At 39.5% G+C, this 11,892-nt stretch overlaps 1 protein-coding gene across 1 annotated transcript; it reads left to right on the forward strand.

The window, feature by feature from the left end:
* Positions 1-8,673: 8,673 nt before the first annotated feature.
* Positions 8,674-11,062, forward strand: LOC124097791 (DCN1-like protein 2; the record flags this gene model as incomplete). The annotated part of the gene is made up of 2 exons (XM_046452347.2): positions 8,674-9,118; positions 9,267-11,062. Coding segments are annotated over 2 exons (699 nt in total), but the record flags the coding sequence as incomplete, so codon positions are not given.
* Positions 11,063-11,892: the final 830 nt, after the last annotated feature.

Genomic DNA, 11,892 nt, shown 5'->3' on the forward strand with positions numbered 1-11,892 from the left:
TCCTATACATGGGGTCCTGGCAAGAAAAACCCCCCTCCTATTTAAGAACCCTGTTCTCCTCAGTTAGATTTTAAATCTCTTGTGGTCAGAGAACACAGTCAGCAAATCTCCTATATCCTTCCCTAACACCTCATTGACTTGTTGTATACACATTGCCTAGTCAATGTTCCCTGCCTTGAATTAAGTTAATCCAAAGAGATAAGTTGCTACAGAAGATAGTTCCATACTTAGTATAGAAATAATAATGTGTTTATCATGAAGTCAGGTCCAAATAGTGCTCTGTATTAGAAAGGGAAGATTTGATTTTTGTCCTGGGTGCCTTCAATCACTCCTATATTACAGGTAGTAGATCAATGGTAAATCCTTTCTTGCATATGGAAAACAGAAATACCTCACTTCAAAAAAGTCATAGAGAGTAAGATTTATCAGATCATTAGGAGATTAGTATATTTGACTACTCATTTAATTTTGTGTGTGTGTGTGTGACAAAAGGATTCTAAATAAAAATTATTTATATATATTAAAAAAAGAAAATTTTAACTATTCCTTCTTATATATTTTATTATTATTATTATTATTATTATTATTATTATTATTATTATTATTTACTTTACTAAATGATAAAAGCCCTAATGTTTTAAGCCAAACACTTCTTTGGCTCTCAAATATTTTCAGAAATAACTTTTCCTTGTTAATTTCCAAATCTTGGCTGCATTTCCTGCTAATTTCAAGCATATGTCAAATACGAAATATGTTATTTTTCCAAACCTAATTTTGGCAAGAGGAGATTTTGGAGTTGGCACAGGGAGATTTGGGGACAAACAAACAGGACAGCTTGAAGCTGCCACAACTCAATGACAATTTTATCTTTTTCATCTATCTCCAGGTCCATAAAGGCAAGGGCAAAAACAAAGGATGAGCAGGCTCTTACAAAAATTTCCATGTCAGGAAGAACGCACCCTGTTTTAAATCTTATCCTGAAAATTTATTTCCAAAGAGAATCTCTAACAATGCTAATAATTTTTGTAGGATACAGGATATGAAGTAAAGTTAAGACCCTGATGATAACTAGAGTTAATATAACGCTATAATATTATCACCCCAGTTCACTGAGACTAACAGTCAAAACAAATGAACTGATAAAGCAATGTAAAATGTCTTTCTTCACCTTCATAAGATATTCTATAATGACAGCACTTGAAAAATACCAGAAATTTCCAATTGTATAAATCTGCTTTTTTCAATTCTGTTTCTCTAAAGCTGATTTTGTGAAAAACTAGTAAGTACTCATTATATAAAAAGAATATGATTTCATGACAGCTACCTCGATCAGCAATTGAGGACCATGACACACCCTAAGGCACAAATGTTTTTCCCACTTAATAAAAACATTCAGACTCATACACTGTGTGGGTAAGTAGAAAAAATAACTAGTGCAATAAAAAGAAACCTGGTATAATAAATGTCCCTTCCTAAGAATGGACTGACTGGGAAAATGAAGGTAAGTATTCACCCCTCCCTATATATTCAACCTTTGAAGGTTACTTTGTAGACCTTCCATCAAGGTATGGAGCCTATTTCATCAACCCTATAACTTGCTTGGCCAACAAAATAAATGTAAAGGAAGTAACATTTTACCAGTTCCAAGTTTAGGCCTCAAGAGCTGTGATACATTTTCTGTGTTCATTGGCTCACTCTCTCATGCTTTCACCCTGCCTTCACCACAAGAACATGCTTGGGCTGGTCTGCTGGAGGATAAGACACATGGACACAGGAAAGTCCATACAGTGTCCCAGGAAAGGCCCCAGACATAAGAAAAAGCACAGCCAAGATGGACACAGTCAAGATGAGCATTCACCTAGCCAATTCACAGCTGACCATGGGCACATGAGCCTCATTGAGCTCAATTCAGTCAGAAGAAACCACTCGTTGAGTTTTAGATTAAATTGCTTTAAGCTTCTGATTACTGTTATAAGATTTTAAGTTGTTGTTTGTTTTAATATGGCAATAGTTAACTGATACCTCTAGGATAGGTTTTATATAAAACAATATTTTGAAGAATTCTAGTAAGTTACAACTAATAAATATACGCAATTTTTGAAAAGTATTAAAATAAAAATCTACAAATGTTTCATTGCTGTATAAAGATATGCACATTTAATCTATCTGAATTAAATATTAAATTTAGGCCCAAATGTAAAAACTGGCTCAGTTACAAATCAGCAGATGGCATCTACTCAAGCACCAAGAGAAACTTGATTCACAGATTTGAAAATGCTTAAAAACTCAAACAATAAAATCATTTTTGTATGTCACTGATTTTTAAATGAAGACATTTTAGCAATTTAATTGTTCAATTGGTCTTTTTAAAAAACTTGCCTTCATTTAGACTTAGTTTTAAATTTCCCTTAAGATTAGCTTAGTCTGGGAGATTCTAGTTTTAAATGACATCTGGCTGGCTGCTGCTCCCTTCTCTTAAAATAACTTTAAGAACCCAGAAACAGAGATTAGAAACAGCAATGCTAACAACTGATTGTTGTCTAAATCTGAAAGGAATTTCCTTAAACTATTTAAAAAAATGAAGATGAATAGAGAAAATAGTCAATGATTGATCAATGCATCACTCTGAAAGTGAGGACACCCTTCCTGAAGGTTAGAGTTTTCTTTCTCACCCACTCTCTGTCCCTTTGGCTTAGAGAAATATGCTTACATCCAATCCAAAAAATAATTAATAATTAATAATAATAATAATAATAATAATAATAATAAATGATGATTAGTTATTCTTCAACCAAGTGGAAAGTGATACGAGACAACCATAATATTTCATAATTCTCTTCCTCTGACTCCACACTCTTTTTATACCCATCAATTCCCAAAAGAGGATTGAGGAGGCAAAATGTATGCAATGATTAGAAGTCATATATTACATCCTGCCTGAGTGGTATGATTCCATAGTTTTATAGTGTATGGAGAAGAGACTAAAGAGTCCTTTAAAAGTTTATCTTAGAATATTAAAGTATAACTCCATTAACACTGACAAAGAATCAGACTTGAAGCTAAGAGGTAATAACATTGTGCATTCACTAGAAGAACCAACTTATTTAATGCCTACTCTTGGCACAGAATCACAGGACATAGATGTTAGATACTAGAATTTATGCTGGGAACTAAATACATCTACCCACACTTCAGCAAGAAATGGATTCAATCATTGCCCAGATAGAAAATAAAAGAGTCTATCTTCACATATACCATGTTGGCAAAATACTAGATGAAGGACGGCTATTATTTTTCAAGAGGGCACACACAAAATATTATGAAGCCAGTCAAGTTCCACTTCTGAGAACAAAAAAAAAAACAGTAAATATATGTACTTTTCTTATTCTTTCTGCTAAGCACTATTTTAAAACCTTGGATGTTTTTCATTAGGCAAATATAAGAAAACTCTGAAAGAGAAAAGAAAGCAAGCAAATGACCTCAGGACCCAATGGGGGTGGTGAGTTCTCTTAGTTTTCTTATTACCTGATATATCCCAAATTTGAAGCTAAAAACAAGTAAATGATGAAGGATACAGATACTTTTAAAAAATGGCATAAACCTATTCTCTATAGCTAGAGGACTAGTAAAGGGTGACCTTGCCAGACAGAAAACTTTTAGACAGTAATAGCTTTCCTGAAGTCACAATATGTCAAAATGTAGAAATAACTCATTATTTCTTGAAAAAAAAAAGAAAGAAAAAGGAAACTCAGTACATGCCAACATCAAGATGACAAACATGTTAGGGGATTATTTAACGAACAAAAAAAAAAAGTTTAACTCCAACAATGTAAAATGCTCCAACATGTAATTACTAATGCACTTAAATGAAAAAACTGAGTATTCAGCAAAGAAGTAGAAAAACAGAGAAATGACAATTTTAGTGAAAAAAAAAATTCCAAGGCAGTTAATTCCTCATTAGAAACCACGAGGACCGGAAGGAAGCAGCACAATATTTTTTAGATGTTGAAATAAAATAGTTCTGAAACAAGAATCCTATATTCACTGAAAATATCCTTTAGGAATGAAGCAAAAATCAATACATTTTCAGATGAAAGAAAGCCAAGAGAATTTGTTGCCAGAAGACCCATCCTTTTTTAAATGGCTAAAGGAATGTCTCAGAATGATATCAAAAGATATACATAAGAATCATGTAACATCAGGAGAGAAGACAGAAGACAGTCAGCAAATATATAAAGACAACTGACTTTCATCCTCCTCTCGAGTCTTCTAAACTATAACAGCTGAAACGAAATTTGTAACATTCTCTGATGCAGCAAGAATATAAAATAGTATCTAATACAGTTGTCAGGTGCCAGAAATTAATTGTTCTTCATATATTAACTCATTTGCTACATAAAACAACTCAATGAGACTCTTTAAATGGCTTATCCCCCAGCTCCCTTTCTCATCACTTGGAATATATTAAGTAGGAAATTATAATCTGTGCCTGAACATCACAAAATCTTTTTTATGATGTTGTTTTCTTCTCCACCTGTATTTTTCCTAATGCAAAACTTACTTAAAGCTGGATGAAACTCATTGTGTCTTTTGAGTTTGACATTGCTCTAAACCCAAGGCTATGACTATAGAACAGACAACTGGAAGGTAACAAAAACAAAGATCAGAAAAAAAAAAAATATATCCTAGCAAAAAAAAAAAAATGTGCATCAATATTTAGTGATGCCAAAGGTGAAGTGAGATAAACATTTAAGTTTTCTTTTGCAGAAATCTAATATAATTCACTCCTTATGGGAAAAAATTCATATTTATTTAAAAGTACCTTTAATATGCTCCTATCTTCTTAGCCATTCATTTCTTTCCTAAGAATGTATCTTATGAGATAATTAAGGTGTAGACTGTTTACAGACAAACTACTCACTGCTGTAATGACATTTCAAAAGTAAATATATATGACTTACTATGGCCATTAAAAACAGCAATGCTTCTAAAGAATGTTAACTGCTTAAGATTCAAGATAAAAAAAAAAAAAAAAAAACTAAAGGAAAAAATAAAACCCAAAATCTATATGCAGAGTGTGATATCTGTGTTGCATCTACACATACCATACTCAAACATAAGCTGGAGAGAAATGCACAGAAAAGTTAAATGCATTTTTTCAGAGTGGCAGGATTATGGCTACTTTTGTTTTCTTTTTATGCTACTAAAACTTGATCTCCACAAGAGCACACAATGCATCTGTGTTATTCATTGCTATATTTTGAGTATGTCTCCAATATAATGGATGCTAAATAAATATGTGAAAGAACATTTTTCTCTATTTCCTAAAATGAATATCTATTTCTTTCTAATAGGACAACTTCAATCATTACTAAAAAGTATGTGTCTGTGTGTGTGCATGTATTTAATGGGTACTTAAGAAAATTATATTCATGGGGTTTTAAAATATTTAAATTCATATATATATATATATATATATATATATATATATATATATATAGAAATTTATATATCATATTTTCCAAAAAAAAAAGATTTTTCTCCAAAACCCAAGCTTGAGCACCCAGAACATCTAATCTTTTTGGTTGTTTCCTTTAATCAACATAAAATACTTTGGAACTATGTCTATTTCCAAAATCTTTCTGACTTTATGTTTTCCCCATTACGCTCAATTTGCACACCAAAAAGTAAAGTTAGATTAATAGGTAGACAGATAATATAACTAAGGGGATTAACTTCAACACTCATTAATGAAATACTTTGATAGAGCTCATGGGTTTTTTTTTTTTTGTTTTATAAATAAACATTAAACCATATTTGAAATGAAATTCTATATAAGTGATTATCAGAATTACATGAAAAGTATGAAATTCTCAATCAAAATTTCATTCAGTCATACAGACAGAAGAAACCTGGGACCTGAAGAATAATTGATGACAAAAACTCTTTGATTGCAATTTGTGGAGGTTGGACTAGTTTAAGCAAAAAGAAAATTGAATGATTCCTGCATTAGGAAACCATGGATATCCACAGCTTCTACCACAATGAGATCAAGGCTCAAACATTATTATCTGAAACAGTTAAAAGTGATATCAGCAAGATGTCTGACTAGCAATGTCTGACACAGCTGTCAATACACATGCAGAGAGAGAGAGAGAAGGAAAGGAAAAGAAAGGATGAAGGGAGGGGAAGAGAAAGGAAGAGGAGCGGGAAGGAAAGAAACAGCTGCTCCACTAGAGTGTTTGAGGAAGAGCACCACAGTGCAGTAAGGATGCAGCAGGGACATCCCAAAGCATAGAAACAAATGATGGCCTTATGAAGAATGGAATTAAGCACACAGCATCCAACATACCATCTCTTTAGAGATCAGCCTGAAACACTGAAGAGGGACTCTGCTTGTTAGGGAAATGGTAAGCAGGAGGCCCCCAGAAGTTGACATTAATCCCACAGAAATCTTAAGTGTTTTCTGCTAGAGAATTCTGCAGTCCTCAGGCCTTAGGCCTCGTTTGGTGTGCTGATGGGAAATCTATAATACTGCTTTACCCCAGAGAAAGAGCTTAGCCCATGTTATGCCCTCTCCCATCCAAGCACCATATTGAGATCTACCTACAGTAGCAGATGTAGCTGCCCTCAGCAACTTGGTCAACGTAGCCCTATGAACTAGCCAGGTGGCCCTACCTACCTTCCCACAGTCCCAAGAATCACCTGGGAAACCACCCTGAAAAGCTTGGCCTGCTGTGGCTCCTGGGAAACAGGTACCCCCCTCTACCCACCCTTGGCTTGGGAAAACAAACAACCCACCCTGAACCACTGGGTCCATCATGGACCCAGAGAAATAGAAAGGTAGCCCTATTCACCCATGCTATGTCCTGAAAAGTAACCAGTAGCCCTGCCCACCAACCCTAAACCCTACCCATCTGTCTTTGGTTGCTAGAAAGAAGCCAGGCAGCCTGTTCTGAGTGAATCAGCCCGTCAAGGCCCCCGGGACGCAGACAGACAGCCCTATCCACATATACCTGGCCCTGGGAAGAAGCTGAGAAACCCACCTTGAGCAGTTGAGGCCTCTAAGATTTCTAGGAAACAGTTGGGAACCCCTGCCCACTCTCCTGTGGCCCTGAGAAGCAAGCAGACAACCTGTCCTAACGTCTGCCAGCCAAGACCCAAGAAAACAGGTTGCCCTTTCCAGTCCTTCTTGTAAACGTAGGAAGCAACTAAGCATACCAGCCTGTGTAGTTTGGACCACTGAGGCACCTATGCAGACCTCAAACAGTAATAGGCATATAATCCTTACTGCCAGGCACAATATATCAAGCCTACCTGGGTACATTAGAGTGGTCTCACCCACAGACAACCCTCAGAAATTTGAGTTTCCCCACATCTACTACTGTGCCAGCAGCATCTCATCTGCATGGGTCCTTCCCCACATGAACTATGGAAACAGACAGGTTCCCCACACCTGCAGCCATACACATCATATCTAAAGACACCAGCAAACCCATCTCAGCAGCTGGAGCAATCTCACAAATCCATGCAGCCTAGGCCATTGAGACACCTGCAGAAATTGCCAACAGTGATTATAGCAGAAACAGCTACACAGACATATAACTACTGTACCCAGATGGAACCAAAGCCAATGTACCTATCCAGTCAATATCCTTGCACAGATCTCCAGGGCAAGTCTTTTACTTGTGTGTAGATAGGGCTGTCTGTCTGCATCCCAGGGGCCTTGGTGGGCTGATTCACTCAGAACAGGCTGTCTGGCTACTTTCCAGCAACCAAAGACGGATGGGTAGGGTTTAGGGTTGGTGGGCAGGGCTATTGATTACTTTTCAGGACCTAGCATGGGTGAATAGAAACCACCCTTTGAAATTGGTTTAGGCAACTCATCTACCATATCAGTTATTACAAATATCAACATAAGGACACAAGAAACATGAAAAACAAGGTAACATGCCACATTCAAAAGAGCATAGTCTAGCAACAGACCCAAAAGAAAAGCAAATTGACAAATTTCCTGGAAGAGAATTCAAAATAATGATTTTAAGGAAACTCAAAAAGGTGGGAGAGAATACAAATACACAATTCAATGAAATTAAGAAAACAATCCATAATCTGCATGAAAAATTCAGCAGAGATAAAGATTATAAATAAACAAGAACTAAAGAGAAATCCTAAAATTAAAGAATTCAATAAATGAAATAGAAGTGGATCACCTATTATAAGGTAGCCAGACAGAAGTGCTCAACACTCACCTTCTTCACAAATAACAACAAATGAATAGCTGAATTTCAAGGTGAGCTGTTGAGGGAGAGCACCAGAATAGTGGGGGAGAGATGAAACCCTAATAGGATATAGATACTTGGAATGTCAGCATGAAAAAAGAAACAAAGCACAGGGCAGCTGCAACCCCAGCTTCCCAGTCAAGGAAATTACCAGTTGTGAGGGAAAGGGTAAACAGGAGAGTCCCAGAAGAACTCATCACCTTGAATGCTGACAATCCAAGCTCCAGGAGAGTTCTGCAGTCATCATAAGAGCCCATAGGATCCCCTAGAGCCCAATGAGGGAAGGAGTTGAGTCTTCACAGAAGTTTTGCTTCAGAGAAGGAACTCACATTGTCTCCAAAAAACTGCCAGAAATGTGAATTTGGTGTCAACATACCTTATATACAAACAGAGAGAGAGGGCCGGCGGGGGCGGGACAGCACGCGCCTGCGCAAAGGGCCGGCTGGGCTGCGGCGCCTCCGAGCACGGTTTGGCTAAGTTGCTGAGGCTGGTCTCAAACTTGGAATCCTCCTGCCTCAGCTCCCAAGGTACTACAGACCCGCAAGATGGAGACAGAATCGGGATTGATGGGATTCAGCAATTCTGTGACGATCTAAGGCTGGACCCCACCAGCATCAGTGTTCTGGTCATAGCATGGAAGTTCAGGGCTGCCACTCAGTGCGAATTCAGCAGGAAGGAGTTCATGGACGGCATGACCGAGCTGGGGTGTGACAGCACCGAGAAGCTCAGAACCCTTCTGCCCAGCCTAGAGCAAGAGCTGCAGGACTCCGTGAAGTTCAAGGATTTCTACCAGTTTACCTTCACCTTTGCTAAGAACCCTGGGCAAAAGGGCCTAGGTTCAGCTCCATTTCCCAATGGGAGAGCTTGTCATCATTAAGATGAGTCGAATATAGACCTCACTTAGGGTTCTTCCTAAGTGGTGAGGATGTAGGCTTATGAGCAGGACGAGATAATCATCTTAGCATTACCCTGCGAGTCCCCTAGATTTAGAAATGGCTGTTGCATATTGGAACTTAGTGTTATCGGGAAGGTTTAAATTTTTAGATCTTTGGAACACATTTCTGCTGGAACATCACAAAAGATCAATTCCACGGGACACTTGGAACCTTCTGCTAGATTTTGGAAACATGATTGCAGATGATATGTCTAACTACGATGAAGAAGGAGCATGGCCTGTCCTCATCGATGACTTTGTGGAGTATGCACGGCCAGTGCTCACGGGTGGAAAACACAGCTGAAGGTGGAGCAGGTCTGGAGCCAGCCCACATCCTGCAGGGCACACCGGGTGGTGCTCTGTGCTTGGCTGCCAGTCTCAGCCACTGTCCTTGCCATCCCAAAGCTGGAATGCATCCTCCTGCTCAGAGCCACGATGTCTGGGGCAGGCTCCGTGGGGCTGCTCCCCCAGAGGACAGCTGCCGCAGGGGTCAGCACGCTTGCTGTAGCTGCTGCTTTAGGAGATTGCTGTCTGATGCAGGTTCAAGGTGAACACCAGCAGTTACCACTCGCACCCCATCACATTGTGATCACAGTACAGAGCCCTGTCTGTCCTGGGAGGATGTGGATATGTCAAGTCAGACGGCCAGTGCCAGGATGCAGCTCACCCAGGGACCCAGCGCTGTTCCTCCTTGGCTTGTGCTGTCTCCCTGGTTTGGATATTTGTTCTCTCAGGATGTTTATCTGAGACCCATTTTATATTTAAGGCCCCGTTGCAGTCTGCAGTGGTGGCGTGTGTTGGCGTGACTGCAGCAATCAGACTGTTGTCTTTCTGACAATGCTATTTCAACTTCCTGAGAAGTTCTGTACTTTTAATATTTTTTATTTAAAAAGGCATTTTTCCATTTTTCCTTTTTGAGTGGTGAATTACAAATTTAAAACCAAATGCTCTTGTCCCTTTCACCTGTCTGCATTCCCACAATGCCCAGCGTCTGGCCCTCTTACAGCCATCCTCACGTGGACGCAAAGCCCACTCCTGGACCCTCATCTCTTTTGCAAGCTACAGCCTGAGTTTACGCCCAGAGCCACTGGTGTGCGAGGTGCAGAGGCCCGGGGGCCACTCTCCTGCTGTTGAGGTTCGAGCAGCACCGTGCTGACCTGAGCACGCACTACAAGACCTTGTCCAGAGTGTGCCTTGCTGCCCTCCTGCAGCATGCCGTGGAGAGGCGGGCCGGGCTCTCTGGGCCATCTCCATGTCCTGTGCACAGGGTGCCCCTGGAACCTGCTCTGTGCTTAGCTTCTGTGTGGACATGCCACAGCCTTAGGGAGCAGCCCCTCGCAGCCTGAGGACCATGTGCCCTGCAATGTGGGCAACTACCAGTGCTGCAGAGTGGAAGCCTTGCAGAGGGCAGCAGGGACGGAGGCCTGAGGGCGAGGCTGGTCTGTTCAGGGCGGGCCATGTGACCTTTCTCAGGCTCTCTTGCCCTGTCTGAAAGAGGAAACAGCCATCTCTAAGTCTAACTCAGCATTTCTTCAATAAAATAAACTCTGGCTGTAATAAAAACCCAAGAAGCAGTACAGCACCCCCCTAGACTGCCTGGACTCTTGTTCTGTTCGGAGAAGTTTGTAGAATTCAGTGACTAAGTGAGGGAGGCCCGCAGTCCTTCTGTGTGTAAGTTTGAAGTTCTGTGGGACTGTCAATAGATACTGAAGTGAAGTTGGTCAGACTTCAAAGACCTGTGTTCTGCTGCTTCCATTAGTCAACCTTTGAGTCCTGCATGCTGCAAAGATGCTAAGAACTTCAAAATACCGCAATAAAGTGTTTTCCCTAGGAAAAAAAAAAAAAACAGAGATATGATAAATTGTGGTATAAAGGTGTATTGAGAATTGTAATACAAAAAAAAGAGAGCTCATGTATAATGGCATAATTTGGTGTGAACATACTTTATATACAGAGTTACGAAAAATTGTGCTGTGAATGGATAATTATGAATGTAATGCGCTCCACTATTGTAATATATATATAAGAAATTTAAAAAAAAGAAAAGAAAAGAAACTGCTATAGCACAGTGCAATCTTAAGAACAGAGCTACTATTAAGAGTCTACAATGTCCTAAGAAACAGACAACAGACAACTCTACATATCTCCATCACTGGGGCTCCACAAATATTCTCCCACACTCAAACAAAAGTTTGTAACTTTGTGAACCTAACTATAGCTGGCTGTGCAATTGTGACCCCATCCATGCAGTGCCCTGAACTATAGGGGTCAGGTGGCCCAGCACAGAAATAGGTGCCTCTTTCAAGACCTGAGCAACCAAGGCCCACTGCCCCCCACCTGCAAGTGTATACTCTACTGTCTGCTGCTGCTCACCACTACAGGGCCTGAAGATACAAACTCTTGAGATCACTTCCCTTCCCCTACCCCAGCCACCTCCATCACTACCACTGCCACCACTATCAGCACACATTGCTCCAGGACCTGAGGACTTTCATCAGGCCTCCAAACAGAAATGACCTCTATTGTCTATTAAGTCAGAAATGACCAATCTATTTTTTGTTCTTTGCTTCTGCTTTGTTTCAGCCATTCTATAAATTCAACCTTTTCTGCTCAGCTTGTTAGAACACGTACTCTACTTAATGCAATAAAGTGTTGCCAATTCTAGAACCAAAAAAA

Source organism: Marmota monax, unplaced genomic scaffold, assembly GCF_021218885.2.
Source record: "Marmota monax isolate L192 unplaced genomic scaffold, Marmota_monax_Labrador192_F-V1.1 WCK01_AAM20220418_F8-fsc01834, whole genome shotgun sequence".
Taxonomy (NCBI): Eukaryota; Metazoa; Chordata; class Mammalia; order Rodentia; family Sciuridae; genus Marmota; species Marmota monax.